At 40.7% G+C, this 20,322-nt stretch overlaps 1 protein-coding gene across 2 annotated transcripts in view; it reads left to right on the forward strand.

Moving 5' to 3' along the window:
* The window catches only part of sbf2 (SET binding factor 2), a 103,772-nt gene extending 88,083 nt beyond the window's left edge, over nt 1-15,689 (forward strand). The window contains exons 30-42 of one of the 2 annotated variants that reach the window (XM_023332147.1): nt 426-500; nt 1,558-1,736; nt 2,810-2,986; nt 3,338-3,439; nt 6,962-7,147; nt 8,199-8,325; nt 9,629-9,756; nt 11,270-11,494; nt 11,575-11,682; nt 11,782-11,972; nt 12,513-12,600; nt 12,677-12,808; nt 14,447-15,689. In XM_023332147.1, the coding sequence (XP_023187915.1) occupies nt 426-500; nt 1,558-1,736; nt 2,810-2,986; nt 3,338-3,439; nt 6,962-7,147; nt 8,199-8,325; nt 9,629-9,756; nt 11,270-11,494; nt 11,575-11,682; nt 11,782-11,972; nt 12,513-12,600; nt 12,677-12,808; nt 14,447-14,545 (1,817 nt within the window). In that variant the 3' untranslated portion in view covers nt 14,546-15,689. The remainder of the gene's footprint in view (nt 1-425; nt 501-1,557; nt 1,737-2,809; nt 2,987-3,337; nt 3,440-6,961; nt 7,148-8,198; nt 8,326-9,628; nt 9,757-11,269; nt 11,495-11,574; nt 11,683-11,781; nt 11,973-12,512; nt 12,601-12,676; nt 12,809-14,446) is intronic. The other variant, XM_023332148.1, reaches the window with a different exon arrangement.
* Nucleotides 15,690-20,322: the final 4,633 nt, after the last annotated feature.

Genomic DNA, 20,322 nt, shown 5'->3' on the forward strand with positions numbered 1-20,322 from the left:
ATCACTTTTGGCAAAAATTGTGACAATATTAAAAAATGCTCTTTTTGCAGAAAGGGCTTTAATGGTGATTGGGAATGTGATCAGCTGTGTCTGTGACACCAGAAGTTGGGCGCTCGCCCAGGATGCCATCATGCACTGCTCTTAGGAACAACACAAAATGTTGTTCTCTGCACAAAATAAACCTAAATCTGGTCTTTTTTTCTTTTCTTTTTTTTAGACTCCACCAATCATAACATGAAAAATTCATTCATGCATGCTGATGTATGACAATCATTCCTCCAGTGATTAAAACAAAGAATTTTGATTTTGACTGCTACATATAGCCCAGTCTACTGTTTGTTTGCATGTGTGTGAGGTTGTAGGTTTGGTTGTTATGGTGACGTTAATTTGCCCCATCCTCTCTCCTGTACCCAACAACCACCCAGTGCTTGAGTACAGAGACAAACTATTCGCTCACTCAAACCAAAAACCTGCCACTAAGGAAAGAATCCACAATCAAGGTATAGTGAAACTGTTGCTTCCCCTCCTGTCTAACACATCTGTAGAGCCTCAGGCTTTCTCTAATCTACACAAACGCTCACTAACGAGGTCAAATAACATGGCTCATTCTGCTGCACAGCTCTTGCTTAGACCTTTGTGTAACATCCTACTAATCATGGCTGACTTTGCTGCTACTCCTCTGGGAGCTGTGGTTTTTCACAAGCCATAGTGGCTGCTTTCATGTGGTCTTTTCTGTTGTTCATGTCTTGGCTCAGCATTGCTGTGGTCAGCTATGAGCCGGGTCCAAAACGACAAGGAGAGGAAGCCATTTGTCATAAAACAAGACTCAAACGTAATGAAAATTCTGCAGCTCAGAGAAGACACATCAACTAAGCAAGAAAGGTGCATGCCAGGGAATACAAATCCCCGATATATATATTTCAGGGATATATTTGCTGTATGTGTGACCCCGGTGTTTTTCTGTTTATAACTGAGTCATCTTAATCCTGTCGTCAGGTCTGGCTTCAAATGTAAACAGTTAACTGATTGTAGCTATGAAACGTTTTACAGAGAGCTTATAAAACTCGATACGTTTCAAAATAAACTTCAGCATATTTTGAAGGGATTTTAGTTTAAATGATTAAAAGCTCCTATAAAACTTGTCTGCTTTAAAGCATTTGGAAAAATGAATGAAATTCAAAAGGCCCGAAAGTGATTTTTGTGGAAAAAAATCACTTCTCTCAATGATGATTTACGATGTTTGGACATTATGGCATGCTGGCTATCATAGAAATTGGTTTGTAGACTTGTTGACTCGCTAAGAATTCCAGCAACTTCTGCTTCTAATATCTCAGATCCACACAGACAACTGCTTTGCTGGCAGACACAGAACATTAAGGTGTTTATATAATCCAAATTGAACGGCTGTGCATGTGAATGCAGTCTGCATGTCTTACGTTATTCATTATTCAGTCGTAGTGTATTTGACAGCATGTGTACGTTAGTGTCATTCAGACAAGCCGGCTCCTGCATGTGTGCGAATGTATGTGACTTATTAATTTTATATTGTTTCTGCAGGCATGTGGGCCAGTCTGCGTTCAAGCGGCAGACTCTCTCAGCATCCGTCACAGGGCGACGTGGGCGCCAGACTGGCAGGGAAGGATCTGGCGCCCCCTGCAGGAAGCAGCAGTCTGCAGGCTCAACTACGAAAGCATCGAGCCGCCTTTTACATCTTTGGAGAAAAGTCACATCTCAGGGTGAGAAAGAGAATACCAGAAGCTTCGATAAGTTTTATTTTTCACAAATATTTGTAGCTCATTCATTCTGTTTTGACCTAAAATCTACTTTTATATGAACCGTGAACACAGGCTCAAATACTTCTTTTAGCTGTTTAGGTTATGGTCACATTGTTGTTGTGATCTATAGGAATCATACTTCTTCCCTGCGATTTGACATGTATGTTTCTGTTAATGTTTGCCTGAAAGCTATGGCAGAGTGTTAAGTAGCCCAGCATGCAGAACATTTAAAGATGATTTATTGTGCTTCCTTAAATAGTTAGTATAGGTCTATGGGCTACACAAAACATGTTCATTAAATTTTTTTTGCACAAAATCATTCTTAGACAGTAAAATTTTAGTCTGCTGGGTTCTGCCTATTTTGAACTTTCAAAACGGACCGTTTTAGGACCTCTTGTCACTTTAAACCAAATAAGCTGTTGCTGGCCACGCCCCAAAACTCAATGTTTACACTTGCAAGTGAAAATGGCTGCAAACACATGCGCAATTGTACAACCATACATCTTTGAAAAGCAGAAGTGGAGCCTCCAGCACCATCAACAAGAATGCATCAAGTGGTTTCTGGATAGTAAGTCAATAACCAAACACTTCTCTTTTCCAGCAGCCATACAGTGGTAAAACCAGCTGGCCAAACATGCTGGAGCTCAGCTTGGGTTGCCAGGCAACGGGCTGGGCTTGACTAGGGTTGCTAAGTAACAGTGCAGTCAATTATGACTTAATAATTGAGAGGTCTTTCTTCTAAGCGTTGTTTTTAGAAGCAGTTCAAAGTATAAAAAGTGCAAAATGTGAATTTTGCATAGTAGGTCTGCTTTAACATAATGTTCATCTACCAGAGTTTACAGTTATGGTAAGTGTTGGGAAATTACACCCCTCAGCTATGTAATACTGTACCAGCGTTCAGGTGCTTGTTAACTCAAATTACCATCAAATGACAAATTCTGATAATGAAACTAAGGTTTTCTTAATACTACAACAACAAATCCATAACATTTAAATTTATCAGTTTCTTGCCTTTGATTGTGAACACAACACAGGGACTCAGACTGGACTCCTCGCTGAACTGTGAACTGGTGCCGGTGGAGTTTGCAGACGCGCGTCAGGTGAAAGCTGCATTTAAGAAGCTGCTGAGGGCCTGCGCCCCCAGCGCCCCTTTGTCCGACTCGGAAGACTCCTTCCTCAAAGCCCTGGAGGAATCTGAGTGGATGCTGCAGGTGACTAACAGCCAACAAATCTACAACAGGCTATTCACTTGGAGCCCGGCTGAAAGTTATGTGGGAATGAAAGGGTCATCCTGTATAGCAGATTCACATCATGGATAAATTATGTGAATAAATCCACTCTGAAGCCATTTTCCCAAAGGAAACACATTCTTAAAGAAGGGCTGAGAGCATGCTAGTTATCTGATTGGCCCCCTGCAGCCTTACACTTGGCACACAATACAATCTGTGGGAATCTAGCAGCGCTGAATAAGTCCTTTTCCCCCAGACCAAACATGGCAGTATGTCCATGGTGGGTAAATGTGTCTATATTTGCTCATGTGCACATATGTCAATGTCTCACAGCTTCACAAGATCCTGCAGCTGGCCCTGTCTCTGGTGGAGCTTCTGGACAGCGGCTCGTCCATTCTGCTCAGCCTGGAGGACGGCTGGGACATCAGCACACAAGTGAGAGAGTTGCATTAATGCCTTCCTGAGCGACACAATTAAACACATACAGATGTGAGGAAGCGAGTGAGATCAGTTGATCCACAAAGACTTTTGGCAGATCTCTGCTGATTAAGATCTCAAGTGAGACACCCAGTTTCCATGTGCTGTCCACATTACAGAGAGGATTCGTGTGATTTGATTAGTGCTGCAAGTGTGTTGTGCAAAAATGTCTTTGGTTTAAATGCCTCTTTGAATCATTTTGGTTCCTGCTGATTGTTTTACGTGTGGAGAGCTTCCCGTAGATCGTTAGTTTGTGCAGCCATGCTGAGGAATCCTATCATGTCATACTTTGTTTCCGAGTAGTTTATAGAGATTGAAAGCAGAAACAAGTACCTTCACACCACACCTCAGAGACAGCCATGTGTGATTCATAAATATGCCGTTTCTCCTCTTCCCGCTCATCCTCTGATCGGCTGTGTCTCTGATATCCAGATATGATAATAAACTCTCAAGTATTTCATCATTGCTTCACTAAATCAGTCGTAAATCTAATCTTGGTTTCTGGGCTCATGGTTCTGATTTTGTAGGTATGTAAACATGTCTAAGTGCTGATCTGTTGTCAGTATCTTAGCATTTTTTATTTGTTTTCTGAGCTCATGTTTTCCATGGTGACCTGCGCTCATGTAAGTCTCCTGATATGTTTATGAGGCTTGTAAGGCCCCACGCTGCTGCTCTGAGGTTTCCTCATGCGCGGCACGTGTTCGGCCCTGAGCATCTTTCTCCATGGGCCACCGGCTCCAGCAGGCCAGGTCCACCTCGGCCCCAGCACTAACAAATGGGATCCATATGCTTTGGCTCTCCCTGCCTCACTTCATAGGTACCCAGCAGACAGGATACAGAACTGTCTTTGCTTTTTTTTTTTCTTAAACACTGTTCATCGCACTTCTTCAGAGGCTTCATTTAGTTGCCAAAGCTCAAGGGATTTTTTTCACCACTTAGGGCAGGGTCTTCTAGTAAACCTCACAAGGGAAAACATAAACTTTGTTTCTTGCTCATTCAACACGCGTCAGGGCTCATTAGCTAAGGGGACGCGGGCAGAGAGTAGCAAGATAACACAGCATGTATAGACAAGTGGTTCTTGATAGTTGTTTAGTAAAAATTGGACAGGTGTGCCTCAGTGGTTTCGATAATAAATATTGAGAAATTAGCTTTTGTTTTTTATTTTTTAACCCTCCTGTTATGTTCGTTTCTAGGGTACAGCAAAAATGTTTGTGGGTCAATTTGACCCAGGGAGTGTTTAATCATGCAATAGTGTCAGAAACCAAAAACTTCCTCCAAAACATTTGTATCTGATTATTAACTCCAATACTAACCATTTCAGTCAATATTTGTACAATGATGTTTTATTATTTCTCAGAAATTAAGGATCAATGACGACAACTTACTCATTTACTCATTTGGACATAAAAAATGGAATTTACATTTTTTATGTCCACTGAAAAAAACCTAGACACAAAAAAACAATAATTTCCTTGAAATTGACCTTTGGTAAATTATTTTATATTACACTTTTTTTTTTTCAATGGGTGATCTTTATAATTGAACTTGAGACACACATACTGTTCAGCGTCAAATTGACCCGCTGATTAAAATCAAGATAAATGAGTCATGCAGGGAGTATTTATGTTTTTCTCCACTTCTGCTGAGTGTCCACTCAGGGTGGGTGGAGTTTGTCCACGGGAACAGAAAATGTTCCTGTCAAAAGTTGTATGATCACCTGCTTTCTCGCAGTTTCCTAGTGAAGTAAAGAAAATAGTGAGAAAGTGGGCTTGTGTGTGTCAGCGTGCGCATGTATTTGTGTGGTGTGTTGTGTTTGTGTGTGTGTGGTGAAATATGGTTCATAGCTGCAAGGAAACATATAGAATTGGACATTTTTTAATCTTTTTTTACCCTTCAACTTGACTGCCGGGTCAAATTGACCCGAACAGTATCTAAGTAAAAAGTAGACTCGGGGTTACAAATGTGTAAAACGAATTAATTTTCAATTTATATGTGGACGGCTCAGCAAGTTGATACATCACAGATTCTGCATAAATGTTATAACTACAACTTTCAGTTTGTTTGATTAGTCCAGCGATGAAGGATGATTTTTGATAGTTATCAGGACTTTGCCTGTCTATGCAAATTACAAAATTGCACTAATAACCTTGATATATTTCTGAATAGCAGTGTTGCATAAAACATATGTCATTTAGAGATTGTTTTTGAAACTATCTCTGGCAACAGAGAGTAAAAATTAATGTGAAAAATTCAGTTACTTCATTGCTATAATATGTTCATTGTGCATTGTCATTTTATTGGGCTGTAACATCAAGAAAAGAGACATGACCACAATACTTTATGAGCTCAGCAAGAGATGTCACAATTCCACTCATTTCATTTTAATCATTTAGTGCAACATCAGCATAAAAGAATGCTCTGATTTTCTTTTTAAATGCTGTCAGGATCAGAAGTCAGAACTGCATGTTGTATGGTGGTCAGTTCATTGTTTGCATTTGCATTTTAGGGTTTCAGCAAAAATAGCTGGTAGCTAAAATATTAATTTGAAGTTAAACCAAATTTTCTTTTTCTCATGTCTTTAGAAATTGACTACATGCAAAAAAAAAGATTAAAATATTTCTAAGTTGTATTTTTTCTCCTTCAGGGATTTTCTTTCCGACAGCTAGAGAATTTATAAATCAAACTTCTCAGCAGTGATTTAATAACAATCAACATCTCATGTAAAACTCTGCAATGAACTGGCCTCTAAATTAACTGATTTTCACACGCTTGGTCCCAATGCTCATGCACTATTCAAACCGGGATCACATCAACATCGACCCATTCAAATAGACCCATTCAATTTTAAGACAACGGCTTGATGATCCATGAAATCTGCTCAACTTCCTCACATTTACAACATTGCAACACTTTTTAAAATATGTCGGCATAAATGGCAGAGTTAACAACTTGATCCTTGTCTTAATTCCTAGATTTCTAAAATCTAAACGCTCCAAATCCAACATGGTGCATGAAATACAGAAGTTGACAACTCTAGCATAAAATTGAGCAACTTGTCTTTATTTCATTCAGCCTTCCTGTTATCTGCTTATAGTTAAATTCTCTATGCTATCACACCCTAAATAAACTACAAGATAATATCTTATCTTGTAGAAAATAGTTTCCTTTAATTAGCTTTTTACAACTCTGTGCTCAGTCTGACTTCATGTTTAACGGGTAGCTTTTATGTTTTCTTTTTTTATCAATAATGTAGTGTTGTTGTCAGCCTGACCTGGTAGCAATCAGATGCTTTCACCGATAGGAAAAAGATGAGATTTAGAAATTTCCCGCTAGTCTTTCCTGACTCAGGGTCGATTTGACTTTGCATTTCTAATGAATGAAACCGTATTATGCAGGTGTGATGGTATTTACCGTGATAATGGTCGATCTGATGAATGCTGTGGTCTTTATTATTTTTTTATCTGTTGTTTCTCCTCTCAGGTTGTTTCATTGATCCAGCTGCTGAGCGATCCCTTCTATCGAACCCTGGAAGGTTTCCAGGTGCTCCTGGAGAAAGACTGGCTCTCCTTCGGCCACAAATTCAGCCAGCGGAGCAATCTGAGTCCCAGCAGCCAGGGCAGCGGCTTCACTCCCATCTTCCTGCAGTTCCTGGACTGCGTGCACCAGGTGAGCTTCACGCCTCTCTACCGCAGAGCCGCCGAACCTTCCAGCATCTCCTCCTCTGCTACGTGCCTCTCCTCAGCTTTCCCCCTGTGACTCTTAACTCCATTCATGATTTGCTTGTGAGCTCATGAGATTCCTCAAAACTAAGTAGACAAGTTGAGCAGTTCAGCTGTCGTTAATTAGATGTTTGTGTAGCTAGGCACCTCTCAGAGCTGGATGTGTTACAGTTTATTGCACCTCAGCGTGTGCAGAGAGGCTGCTACCCAGATGCTCGGTGATCAGAGTCGAACTGTCTGTTCTCGCGTGTTTCAGTGTTCGCTTTTTGTTTAAAGCCGCATGTGGAAGATTGCAGTTTTGGGGATTGAAGAAAGGAAGAGGGGAGAACTTGGGTGTAGTTCAGGCATTGTGGGGGCAGATGGGAGGGAGGAGGAGGGAGAGGCGCAGATTTAAGAATGAATCCCCCACAGCTGAGGACCAGAAAACTGTCCTCTCAGAAATGCAAAATCAGAAAAATGCTGTGGGGGGGGGGGTTGTGTTTGTCTCCTGAGGTCTCAGAGACCCACTCCCATACACTTACATCAACGCATAGTTACTGCATTTGTCTTTTGAAAGTGTAGGCTTGGCAAACGAGACGGGTTGGCGGCGTTTCTGGGGTCTGGAGAGTTATAAACAGGGGAAGGGAGAAGAGATTCGGACAAGAGCTGAAAATAGATGTGCCTCATCTCTAAAACAGCTGTTGTTTTTGCCAGGAGACCCAGGTGGCCTCAAATATTCAGCGCTCTTGTTGGCCACCTCACCCTTCTGAATGGGAACAATAGAGCCACAGTCCAGTCTGGCCTGTGTCTGCTGGTGGCGATATTACTGACCTTTGAGAGTATAGGAGATGCTCCTTCCTGTTTCTCGTGTACACGCTGGAGAGATGTGAAGCCGATGCACAAAGAGGCATCTCAGCTGTCCCACACATGGAGAGAGACTCAAGGACTTTCCCTCCCGGCCTCTAGCTGTCTTAAACTTTTCTTCTTTTTCTTTTTTTTTTTTTTCAATGTCCTTGCAGATTCTGGAGCAACATCCTATGGAGTTTGAGTTTAATCAGTATTATCTAAAGTTCCTGGCATATCACCACAACTCCAACCGCTTCAAGAACTTCCTGTTGGACTCAGACTATGAGCGCTTGGAGCACGGTCAGTGTCATTAAAGTTTAAACCAGGAATATGGGAAGATAATTTATTATACTGAACTTTGTCACCCAGAAACAATCTCAGGGTGGTGTGGTCGAGCAGGGGCAAAGCACAACCCACGTATTGAGGCTTTAGTCCTCGTGGCGGTGGTCGCAGGTTCGATTCCCGGCCTGCCGACATTTGCCGCATGTCTTCCCCCTCTCTCATTACCCTGTTTCCTGTCGAACCACTTTCAAATAAAGGTCACTAAGGAAACAATTTCAGTGAGTAGAAAACATGAAAATAGTCTTGGACAGCGTTGTGAGGCCACAGGTGTCAATGTTACTGTCACAGCTTTGCAAAAGTATTCACACCCAATTAACTTTTCCCGTTTTTTTTTTCATGTTAAAACCTGAAACTTTAATGTATTTTATTGTGGTTTTATGTGATAGATTAACACAAATCAGTTCAACAATACAGAGTGGAAGGATAGCGATACATAGTTACAGCAATCTGTTATCAGTGATAATACCTCTTAAGATTAAGATATTAAATACCTATTATATAATCTTAAGAGGTATTTCAACAGCACATCGGCCTTAAACCAGGGGGCTGCAACATTTACAGCCTAAAGAGCCATTTCCGGCTCTCAGGCCAGCCAAATAAAACTTTAGCGCTGCAAATGTCACAGGGCTTTTGGAAAAGGACAGCTCATAAAATTGTAGATAAATATCTACTCTCGGAAATGTGTGGTCATTTTTAAAGAATCAATTTTATTCCTATTTTTATGGCTTCAAATAAAGATAAACATAAAATTTAGCAAAAAAAAAAGAGGTTGGATCACTTTTCTGTGGGATGGAAAATGAAAAAAACAAAACAAAAAGCATTTCAATTCCTCATGATTTCCAACAAACAGATCTATAAACATATTACATTGTGTTGGAATGAAACACATTCCTTCATTTCAACACAAGGGTAATTAATGTATGAAACCCCGTGAAATACACCGAAGTTTGAGTTTGTAATTTGAAAAAATTCAAGGTGTAGAAATATATACATTGAATTTCAATGCACTATCAACTTTTCATCAGTTCATGCTTTGAACTTTAATAGGTTGTTTTCATGTGTTTTTGTGGTATCACTGCTGGTTCTTTTGTTTATTTACTCCCACTTCAAAGGGCATTCCCATTTCTACAAACCAGCATACTAATTGCTTTTCTCCAACTTTTATGGCAACCTGTTTGTTGTTTTGCGTTGGCTGAAACGATCTCCAGCAGACTCACGGGTTCGTGAATTCATCTGCTCCACCTGCTTCTGCTTTAAACAGGGTTGCTGTTTGAGGACAAAGTGGATAAACAGGGCCGTAGAGGCATCTGCATCTGGGATTGTATCAACAGGATGCACCGGAGGAGTCCCATCTTCTTCAACTACCTGTACAGCCCCTCGGAGAGCGAAGTGAGTCTTTCTGCTTCCTGTCGCTCCTTCGCTGCGATGGTAAAATAAATGGAAAACATTTCAGCTTCAGCAACAATCCCTGTTCCAGTTTAGTGAAATGCACCACGTGTGTCTAATTTAATTGACAGTATTAAGTCAAATCAGTTGCTGCTCAACAAACGCTCAAATTGCAGCTATTCGAAGTGCAATTAAACAGTGAGTAAAAGTCATTGCCACATTGTAAAACGCTCCGTTATTTTCCAATTTTTTCGCGCAATTCAAAACTAAACTTAGCAAAGTTTTAAAATGTTGCTCAGAACTTCTCAGTAAACCTAGCTGCTCATTATTTTCATATTTACCGGTGTAAACCATCTGACTACATCAAAATGATTAGAAATATATCGATGTCTGACAGAAGCCAGTACCTGTGTGGGGATTCATTTTTCGCATACTCATAACCGGATATAATCTTTGCAGCTGTTAAGGATTATTTTATGTTTACCCACATAAAATTACCCACATCCTCCTGATGGGACTGTAATCTCAGCTCTGCTAATTTCATTAAACTTAAAAAGAAACTGTAACTTTAAACAAAACTGGTTGAGTGTGTCGTCCTTTTGAAGATGAAACATGTCTGCTCCTCTTTAAGCCCGCTGTCAGACTTTTACTTTTACTAAACCCTTCCTCCGTATTCTAGATTTTTCCGTCTAATCCCTTTTTACGCTGGTCTTCTGGACAGCTTTCTCTTTATCTTCTTTGACGAACTTTTGGTAACTTGAGTTCAAAGCCTGATTTTTAATGGACCTCAACAGTACAAACCGCTGCTGTGTTGCAGCTGGTTGTGCATTACTGACACCTATCAGCTAAGAGGGCTTTAAATCAGCATTTTAATCAGATACTGGGGATTAGACCACATATTATTTTTGTGTTTCACTCTTGACGTAATCTCCTCTGTTGATCTCTTAGTATTTTTCCACTGCATCAGTGACTAAATATCACAGCTTATAAATCTTGAAATGACTTCTGGAGAAATATTGACCCTTTATTAGACAGAACTGAGCTTGAAATAATGGAAAACTATTGTGTTTTTCATAATTGGGAGGTTGGTGATTGTGAGTAGAATGATGATAGAAATAAAGTCTACTTGGGTTTGCAAACCCCCCAAAAGTAACAGTTTGGTTTGGACTGTCCAAACAGGAATGTAGTGGGACAGTGCTTGTCCACGTCCTTATTTAATGTCCACTTTGATTCACGGGGGAACGGATTTCATTTTAAATTGCATCGATGCCGGAAGCTTCATGTGTGCCATAATCTGAGCTTGTTCCAGCTGTCCGTGATAATCCAGCTGAGGAAATCCTTCACATTTTTCTTCACAGATTGTTGGGTAAATATTTCCTGGGAAAAAGTAAAATGGGTACAAAAAGAACCTTGAAGTGTGATTTAACACCCGTATGCCACTAGAGATGACTCCCTGCTGAGCTTAAACAGACACTATAGACTCTATAGACTAACCTTCCCAGCTCTTGTTGTGCAGGTGATACTGAAGCCATTCGTCAGCATCCCCAGCCTGGTTAAATGGGACTTCTTCACAGAGGAAACTCTGTCGACTGGACCATGCTATGACTGGAGGATGATGGCGGTGAGGTCAGAGAGCACGGAGGAGGCAGACGCCAACGCAAACAGCAAGAGGAGGATCGTTTGGCCGTGTTACAGCAACGTGAGCAGTGCCCAGCCAGACGCCATCACCAAACTTCTCACTGTAAGCGTCTGTACCCAAAGGTTCAGGTTTCAGCTTATAGGGTGTATCCTGACGCTTTGGTAATTTGTTTTTTTCTGCAGGACATCGAGAGGCTGGAGGGAGAGCTGAACCAGGGCCCTGAGAAATGGCAGACGACTCTGGAGAGAGTCCGTATGAGCATCCTGGAAGATCTCAAGCAGGAAGGAAACGTGCGTCTTTTAGAAAGAGATGCTTCGTCTTATTAGGCAAAACTACGAACCAAATAACATTTTCTGCAATCTGTAACGTACATGTGCATTTCTCTGCAGCTCCGAAAGCAGTCGCTGTCCCTCTCAGGCCTCATTCCCACGTCCAGCCTGCAGGCCTTCCAGCGCCGCTCCATGCTGCACCTGCCAGAGAGCGGCCTGGGCGACGACCACAGCACGGCCACAGCCAACGGGATCAACCGCCGCGCTGCAACACTTTACAACCAGTTCACCCCCAAGAACGAGGAGAACAGGTGGGTCGTGAACGTCCTGAGCTCCGAGACTAACAAGAAGGAACACATCTGATTCACTGGCCTTCCAGATTTGGAAGGTGATTCAGCCCTTCGGTATGCTCCGTGTCATCTTTGTGAGAATTGTCTGTACTTTCGCTTAAAATCTGGGTGTGTGATTTTACAATTACAGAGAGGTTAAAGTACAGTCTCTTGGCTCAGATGTTGGGATATTTTCTTCTGGGCTGAACAAACAGTCATTAAAATCCACTTTATGTCCGTTTCTTTTTTTTCTGATGGTTTTTGCATCTGCTCCTCATTTTTCAAATTCCAAATGACGTTCTGACAGATGACTTTACAAAGATGAAGTGATTCAGAAACCTAACATCATCACTGCTGAAATTCTGTTCCTTATTTCTTTCTATTAATGGGGCTCAAAATTACTCCGATTTTTCCCAATTGTGCAAATGAAACAATGGAAAAGTAAAAAACAGAAAGTTGTTAACTCAGGGTTTGTTGTCCCAGAAAATAAAAACTGATGGACTAGCTCTCGTCCTTCTCCAGGTCTTATGAGGGGATCCTTTACAAACGCGGCGTTCTGCTGAAAGCCTGGAAACCTCGCTGGTTTGTGTTGGACGTCACCAAACACCAGGTGAGCGGGCGGCTTCTCGTTGCACTGACGCTCCGACCGAACACGGAGCAGCAGGTTAATTCTGATGCCTTCTTAGCTCAGATACTATGACACCGGCGAGGACACGAACTGCAGGGGCCACATCGATCTGTGCGACGTGGAGTCTGTGACGCCGGCCGCGCCCACCATAGGGGCCCCCAAACACATCAACGAGAAGGCTTTCTTTGACGTGAGTACATGTTGATGTTTGGAAACGACGCGAAGCGTTTTGATTTAACGCTTGGACACTCAGTCTGGTTTTAATCTCGTTGATTTGTGATGAAGTAGAAGAATTTTGATGTGGTTTTCTTCCTTCTTATGCAACGCACAAATAACACTTGTAATGAAACGGCCCACAGCATGATGTAACCACCACCATGCCTGATGATAGTGTCCTTAGCTTCTAAAAGGATCAACTGTAACATACTTTTTGTCATAGTGGCTAATCAGCTCAAAATTTGTCTCATCTGACCTGGATGAAAAATTGTCTCATTATTGCGACAAATGATGGAATTGTTGTTTTTGAGACCATTTTCAAGTAATATATTGATAATGGCATAATAATGCAAATTTGCCTTCTGAACTACTAGTAAACCTTAATTTTGCACAGAACACTCCACACTTGAAGTGGAAAATATTTTAAATATGCAAAATAAATTGATCACGCGACTAATTGATTAATTCATTAAGAGCTTATTGCGACAGGCTTAAATCTGACAGCAATGTGTCGGATCGTAAATGATTCCTTGAACTCAGGCGTCGCAGAGCTTATATGCCAATGTCAATTTATTTACATGGCACATAAAAATAACAGACATTGACTAAGCCAGATAACAACAATAAGAACAAGAAAACGATATTTAAAAGTAAGGTAAGATACAAATTTTCTCCATAAACTGTCGCCGTAAAAGAATCTTAAACTCTGATAGAATCATATGTCATAGAATAAGAATTGGTCCGGAGCAAATATTCAAGTCTCAAACGTCTCGGCTGTCCGTGAAGAGGTAAACCATTGCAAAGTTTAGGACCGCAAATTGCAAAAGTTCAATAACTTTTGAATTTTAGCTTGGATCTAGAAACATCTAAGAGGAACTGGTTGGTTGAACTAAGCATTCTTACTCTTACGTTCTTAGTATATGTTCAGAAAATCACAGAGATATTATTTGATAAGGCTAATAAGCCTTTTAAATTTCTAAAAATAGGAAATAAAATCTCAAAATCCATCCTAAAACAAGCCAGAACCGGCTGCTGCATTTTGGATGGTTTATAGGTGAAGAAGAGACGAATTATCAAACCCTTTTTTACGGTGTTTGGTTGGGAGATATGACTTCACATTGGCAATTTGTCTCATCCTAAAATATGTAAGTCTTTGGCTTTTCTGTTCATTAAAAGCAGCAGAAAAGAGCTTTGAATCATTCTGCTCAGTAGGACACCAGCTGAGGAAAACACAGGCGAATATTCACATTTTAGGTTTGACTCATCTAGACTGAAAAGAGGCTTTTTACTCTCACTGCAGCACTAATGTGATCAGAAACAAACATGCCTCTTAGGCAGACTCTCTACTTCACAGAACCTCACTTCATAGAAAATATTTGGATTTCTTAGTAATCATGTAACTTCATCATCTGCTTGTGTTTATCTTGTTTTGGATATATATAATAAAGAATCAGGATGTGGAAGTGTTTGTCCATGGATAAATGCTTCAATTTTATATTTAAACATTTTGAATTAGAAAAGTTTGCACTTACCTTATCTTCAATACAATACATATATGTATATATATATATATATATAATTTTTATTTTTTTCTTATCTGATGGCCCTTTAGCTGAAAACCAACAAGAGAGTCTACAACTTCTGTTCTTCCGATGCGCCCAGCGCTCAGGTGTGGATGGATAAGATCCAGAGCTGCGTGTCCGACGCCTGAACGCCGAGCTTAAATGACATATCGCCCTCGTCAGAGGAGGAGTGGTGTGACTCAGAGCAGCTCGCTTTGGCAGTCAAGTGTCTTTAGCTTAAGGGGACCACAGTTAATAAAGTGCCTGACGGTGGAGGATCAACTTCCTGCTTCTCCCCCTGCAGCCGCCATCACCCTGCAGGTGGAGCGCATCGGCCTCAGCTCTCCGCTCCCTCTGATCGGGGAGCAAAGCAAACATAAGCTGACGTTTTTAGAGACTGTGCTACCAAGGAAATCTTAAATTTTTAAAAATATATCTATAGCTATATCACTGGCCATTAAAACTGTGGGTTCAATTTTGAATTTAGAAGCATATAGTAAGTAGCTTGTAAAAGATTTTCTATCAGATATTTTACTACAAGGAAAAAGGTTATCGCTGCTTAAAGTATAAACCGCCAAAAACTCAGATTTTAATGCACAACTTTTTTTAAAAAAAGCAATTTGTTTGCACTTAGCTCTAAAGCAATGCACTCTTTACTAAATATTGACTTTCTAACAGATGCAAGCAGCCAGGCTTCAGGCATTATTTACAGTGTACATGTGATCGTGATGGATTAAATGAAAAGAATTTGCACAGAGGTTTCAAAAGGTGTTTGTTTTTGTTTTTTTTATTTAAGTACACGATGTTTTTTTTCTATTCTGTTGAATGTTTTAACTTCTTACTTAACTTTGACGTCTCATGCAATGTAAATTATTTTTTATTCGATGTCTTACAGTGCAAGTGTCATTTATTTTTCTGTAAATACTTTTATCACATTTTATTTTATGTCCTGTCTTCTCTGAGCAGGATTTACTTTTCTAAATTTAATTCTGATGTGTTTGTTCTTTTTGTGTCTTTACTGATGAAACTCCCTGAATGTTCCCTATTTGTGGTGAAATGTTGTGAATGAAAATGACCTTATGTTATTGCTGACATTCTCCTGGCAGGCTCTGTCTCTCTTAAGGGCTTTTTAATCAATCTTTTGTGCTGTTTTCTGATCATCTGCCCTATGTCTTTACAAGAATAAGCACATGAAGCAATTCAAAGATGTCAGAGGTGTTTTTTTGTTACTTCTTCTTTGTACCATGTTTTGTGACGACACTAAGTTTTTGCAAATAAATCGAACATACTTGAGTGCTTCTTCCCTCCAACAGTCGGTCAAAGCAGGTAATGAAGGTCTCGGAGACGCTTACCAGAGCTTATGGCGGTCTTATAGAATCCGTGAATCTGATGTTCAGTGTTATTAGCGAACAGCCATGTTTTCTCTGCTCACTGTCCACAGTGCAAAGGGCTTCCTGTCATTATTGACTGCATATCCAAACAAGAGATAGAAGTGTTGTTTGGGATGCAAATGAAAGCATTTTGTTTTTTGGTCGTCCAGCCATGTTGCCCTTTGTAAAAAAGAACAAAAAATTGACAGAATTTAAATCTTGTTTGGGCCTCCTGATCAGCCCGTAGAGCCTAGAAGACTTTTGATGGGTTTCTACACTTGCCTACAGAATTTTAAGCTTTTGGTTTTTGTTTTATTCCATTTTGTAACATTTCTGAAGCAATTCCTAAATTTCTTCAGTTATGCTGACAGCATCCACACTGTAATTTGGGGAGATTTCCATGTCTCAATGCTCCCTGCCAATATTGTGAAAGGTGGTCTGTGAGAAAATACGTTTACGTGTATAGCACATTTAACTCTTGGAATTTATAAGTGCGTTACAAAAACAACTAGAACATGTCTGAAGAAATTTAAACGGGGCCTGCCAAGGTGTGCCCGTCTGTTGGAACCCAGCGTTCTGATCCTAAAAATGTGCATCAATGCTAAGTTTAGTTAAAATAATATTAATAGCATGTGGAGAGTCACAAGCATATAGACTAAGATGAACTTACTCTATTCAGGATGTTAAAACTAGTGTATAAGCTAAAATGAGCCAAAATGCTAATGTTAGCCTAAATGCTGCAAGGGACATGTGGGGTATCACTAGCATGTTGTCTTACATTGACTTCCTCCATTCATTGTGCTAAACATGGCTAATAAATAAGAAAAAATGCTAAAAGTTTATTTTAGAGAGAAGGCTAATAATTCAGGCTTTATTTTTTTCAATTTTCAGTAATCTTCATTTTAAAGGGCCACACTAACCCCATGTGTAACAGTGGTTGGGTTAAACCAGTCCTATCAGTCACATTCTGCTCAGCCCTCCTCTGTAGCTCAATTTAACTCCATATGATCTTTGGTTTCTCAGCTTTATAAAGTAGATCTGCTAAATAAGAGCTGTTCCTACAGTCCTACATGTAGAAATTGTTTCCTCCCCGAGCGGCTGATGTGACTTCACTGAGTCATATGATACACGAGGAAAACTTCCACTATTTCTAGTTGCCATGTTTTTCTCTGACCTCTTAGAAACAATTCAAATTTAATAAAGATGTTCTCTTAATGAAAGGTAACCAAACACCAAGTTGTTCTTTCTGTTATGAATACAGGTGTCTCCCCTTGCCAGAGGTGGATGTGGTTATGGGCCTCAGCTCATGGTGTTTGGCGGATCAGAGCAGCTCTCCTTCAAGGTTTCACTCGGAGGAAGCTGAGGTCAGAGGAAGATCGGGTGTTTTGGTTTTTTTTTTCTGGAGGGATGTGGTGGGTGTTTTGTCCCACAGTACAATCGAACAGCTGCCCTGTAGCGGCAGCAGGTGCGAAGCTCCATCAGCCTAACATCTGGGCAGACCTTTTGGCAGTTCCCTCCATTTTTTAGTTGCTTCCTTTAGGCAAGGAGATTAGGCCCACAAACGGAGGGATGCAGCGGATGTTGTCCTGCAGGATTGCGTGGAATGGCATGATTGGAATTATTTTCTCTTCGAGTTGGAATTGGTGGTTTCCCAAGAGTCATTTCATCCAATTATTGATTCTCCATAGCTGCATTAGCCTGACTGGATCAAACCACACTGATTTAGATTAGCAGTATGAAAGTAGGACAAGATGAAAGAAATTTCTTGGTTACATAACCCATGACGTGAGTTTAGGTACATTACAGCTCCTGCAACTGATTTCTCCTCTGATGGCAAATTACTGATGAAAGCCTCCATCATCCCAAAGGTCAGCGGTGTTTTAGCATGCATATCTGTAATGGTAATCTTGTGCAACTTGGCCGCATTTTTTAGTTTTTATTTTCCTCAAGGTTCAGTGATTTGCCTGAGCTGGCTGGAAGCGTGCCGCTCTCAAATAAAAGAAGACAAATCAAAAGCAGTCTATAAATTCAGGCCTGCACGTATCTGCTTGTTTTGGATCCAACACTCTTTCAGCGCAGTCACAGCTGTGCAATTGGATAAAACAACTTGAAAAATAAGCTGACTGGCCTTTCCGCGGACCCCCAAAAATACCCCACTGACACATAATACTGATTTATTTCATTGGTCCTCTAAGTCCTATTATCCTTGTGACCCTGTGGCTGCAGTGAATGCAAGATGTGTTCTCATTTCCTTTGGGCCTCAGCAATATGGGCGATAGGACTCAAAGCTGCTGGGGGTTTGCCTCTGTGGGCACCTGCTCCAAAATCCGACCCTAAAAGCTAATCTACACGTCATTTACGCCCATTGCAGAAATAAGAATGTCAGCTTGCCAGCACTTGGGGGTCTACTCAATGCATGCTTCAGCCGATGAGCCGCTCATCCGTGCATTTGAAAAGTTCAATTAACCATTCAATTTGTCCTAAAGGGGGTTAAAAAAATGAATATTTTCAAAGCAGCTTGACATTTTTTTTTCTCCAAAAGTCCAGCACTGTGAGGAGCCATCTGCAAGACATTTCTTCACACTATCCCATAAAAATTTCCCAGTTTGGACCAGGATGTTTTGGATGGGAACCAGATGAATTGGTCATGGGCATTAGGGCTACTTTTCATACACATGGGGTACGAAAAGTAGCCCATGTGTCAGGTTTAGAGATATTCTTAAACCTGGAATGTGGAGGGCTTGTGCAATTTAGCTACGGAGATCAGAGACTCTCGATTCTGAGAATAGTTTTTAAAATAAAACAAACAAAAAAAAAGGTTGCCATTTCTCAGATTCTGAGATATAAATACCTCCTCAAGAAGATATGTGAACAGTAAATCTGTTTAGAAAGAAACACACACACACACACACACAGCAGGATAGTTCCTGAAAAACACTGCAATAAAAATAATTTCAACAAAAACAGGCGGGTTTTTTTGTTGTTGCTGTTGCTCTGTAAATCAAGCAAACAAGGAGAACCATAAAATCTTTCCATCATCAGCAGCATGAGCGCAGACACTTGGGCAATCTGTCTCTGTATCTGATCTTATCTGGGCGCTGCCGGTGTATAGATGCGTGCATGGTGTCAGGTCAGTGGTGTGAATGCAGGTTCTTATCTCGTCTCCTGCTCTGTCAGCTCTGAACTCAACGTGAACTCTTGTTTCATTTCTAAGCCCTCTCTCTCTCTCTCTCTCTTGAAGAAGAAGAAGATGAGGCAGGAACAGAAGAACAACAGGCTGACGTTGGTGTTCCACTGACTGAAGAGGCTCATTGTGCAGCCTGGCAGACACGAGTCAAACCCAGCGCCCAACTCTGACAGCTTCATCCAGGGACAATGCTCCTGTAACCGAAGTGCGACGGCGCGGAGGACAAAACGTGAGACGTACGTGAGGCGAACAGAGGCCCTTTGTTGCTCAAAGTGATTTGTTTTGACACCAGCATCTTACTGCTGCACGTCGCGTGCATTAGGGGTAATTAATCTCGCCGTTGCGATTACTGGAACAATAAGTCGGATTATACAGCATCTACCAAACTGCCGTGACGCTTTGTCTCGCTGATATCAGTTTGAACATCGGGTATTATCAGGTTCCCCTCTGAAAAGTTTGATCCACCCGAGTGAGTGGAAGTGGTTTTAAGTGAGGTAATGCAGCAGGTTGAGTCAGCTCCTGTGTCGGTTTGTCTCATGAGATTAGGGCATAACCTACATCAGCGCCTTTTAGAAATCTGAACTCAGACGATGACAGAAGGAGCTCAAAGCTTTCAGATGTTGCTACATCTTGTTCCAGACTCAAATTCAACATGCATTTCCCCACCTACAACTCTGAGATACTTCAGCCATCTTTAGCAGTAGTTTTTAGTAAGCAACTAAGAAGAAGGATATCTTTTAGTCCTCCAGGAGGAAAAAACGAAGAGATGCCAAATTTTCTGGATGATTTTGAACTAGACCTGAACATGGGTATTAGAATATGTTTCAAATATTTAAAACACTTGAACATGTCGTGTTTAAATCCAAGTTTACCCTTAATTTGCTGAAACTTACATGCAGTTGAATCTAATGTGCTCATTGATCACTGTACACTTTGCATACACTCCAAACATATTTTGCAAGGATAATAAATAATTTGTTTTTATTTTTTTTACATTTCATCATGTTAGAAACCTTAAACTTTAATATTTTTTAATATTAGTCAATACTTTGTAGAACCAGCGCAGTTAAGGCTGCAAGTATTTTGTGGTACGTTTCTACCAGCTTAGGATGACTAGATATTAAGATTTTTTTCCAATCTTCCTGCACAATAGCTACAGCCTCAGTCAGATTAGAAGGAGATCATCTGTGAAAAACAATATTAAGGGTTTTTGGCTTTGACTGGGCCGTTCTAATACCTGGATATGCTTTGATCTAAGCTATTTCATTGCAGTTCAGGTTGTGTATTTAGAGTTCTGCTGGAAGGTGAACCACTGGCCCAGTTTTAAGTCAGCTGATCTAGCAGGTTTTCTTTCAAGATTGCTTTGTAA

This window comes from Xiphophorus maculatus, chromosome 4 (assembly GCF_002775205.1).
Source record: "Xiphophorus maculatus strain JP 163 A chromosome 4, X_maculatus-5.0-male, whole genome shotgun sequence".
Classification (NCBI taxonomy): domain Eukaryota; kingdom Metazoa; phylum Chordata; class Actinopteri; order Cyprinodontiformes; family Poeciliidae; genus Xiphophorus; species Xiphophorus maculatus.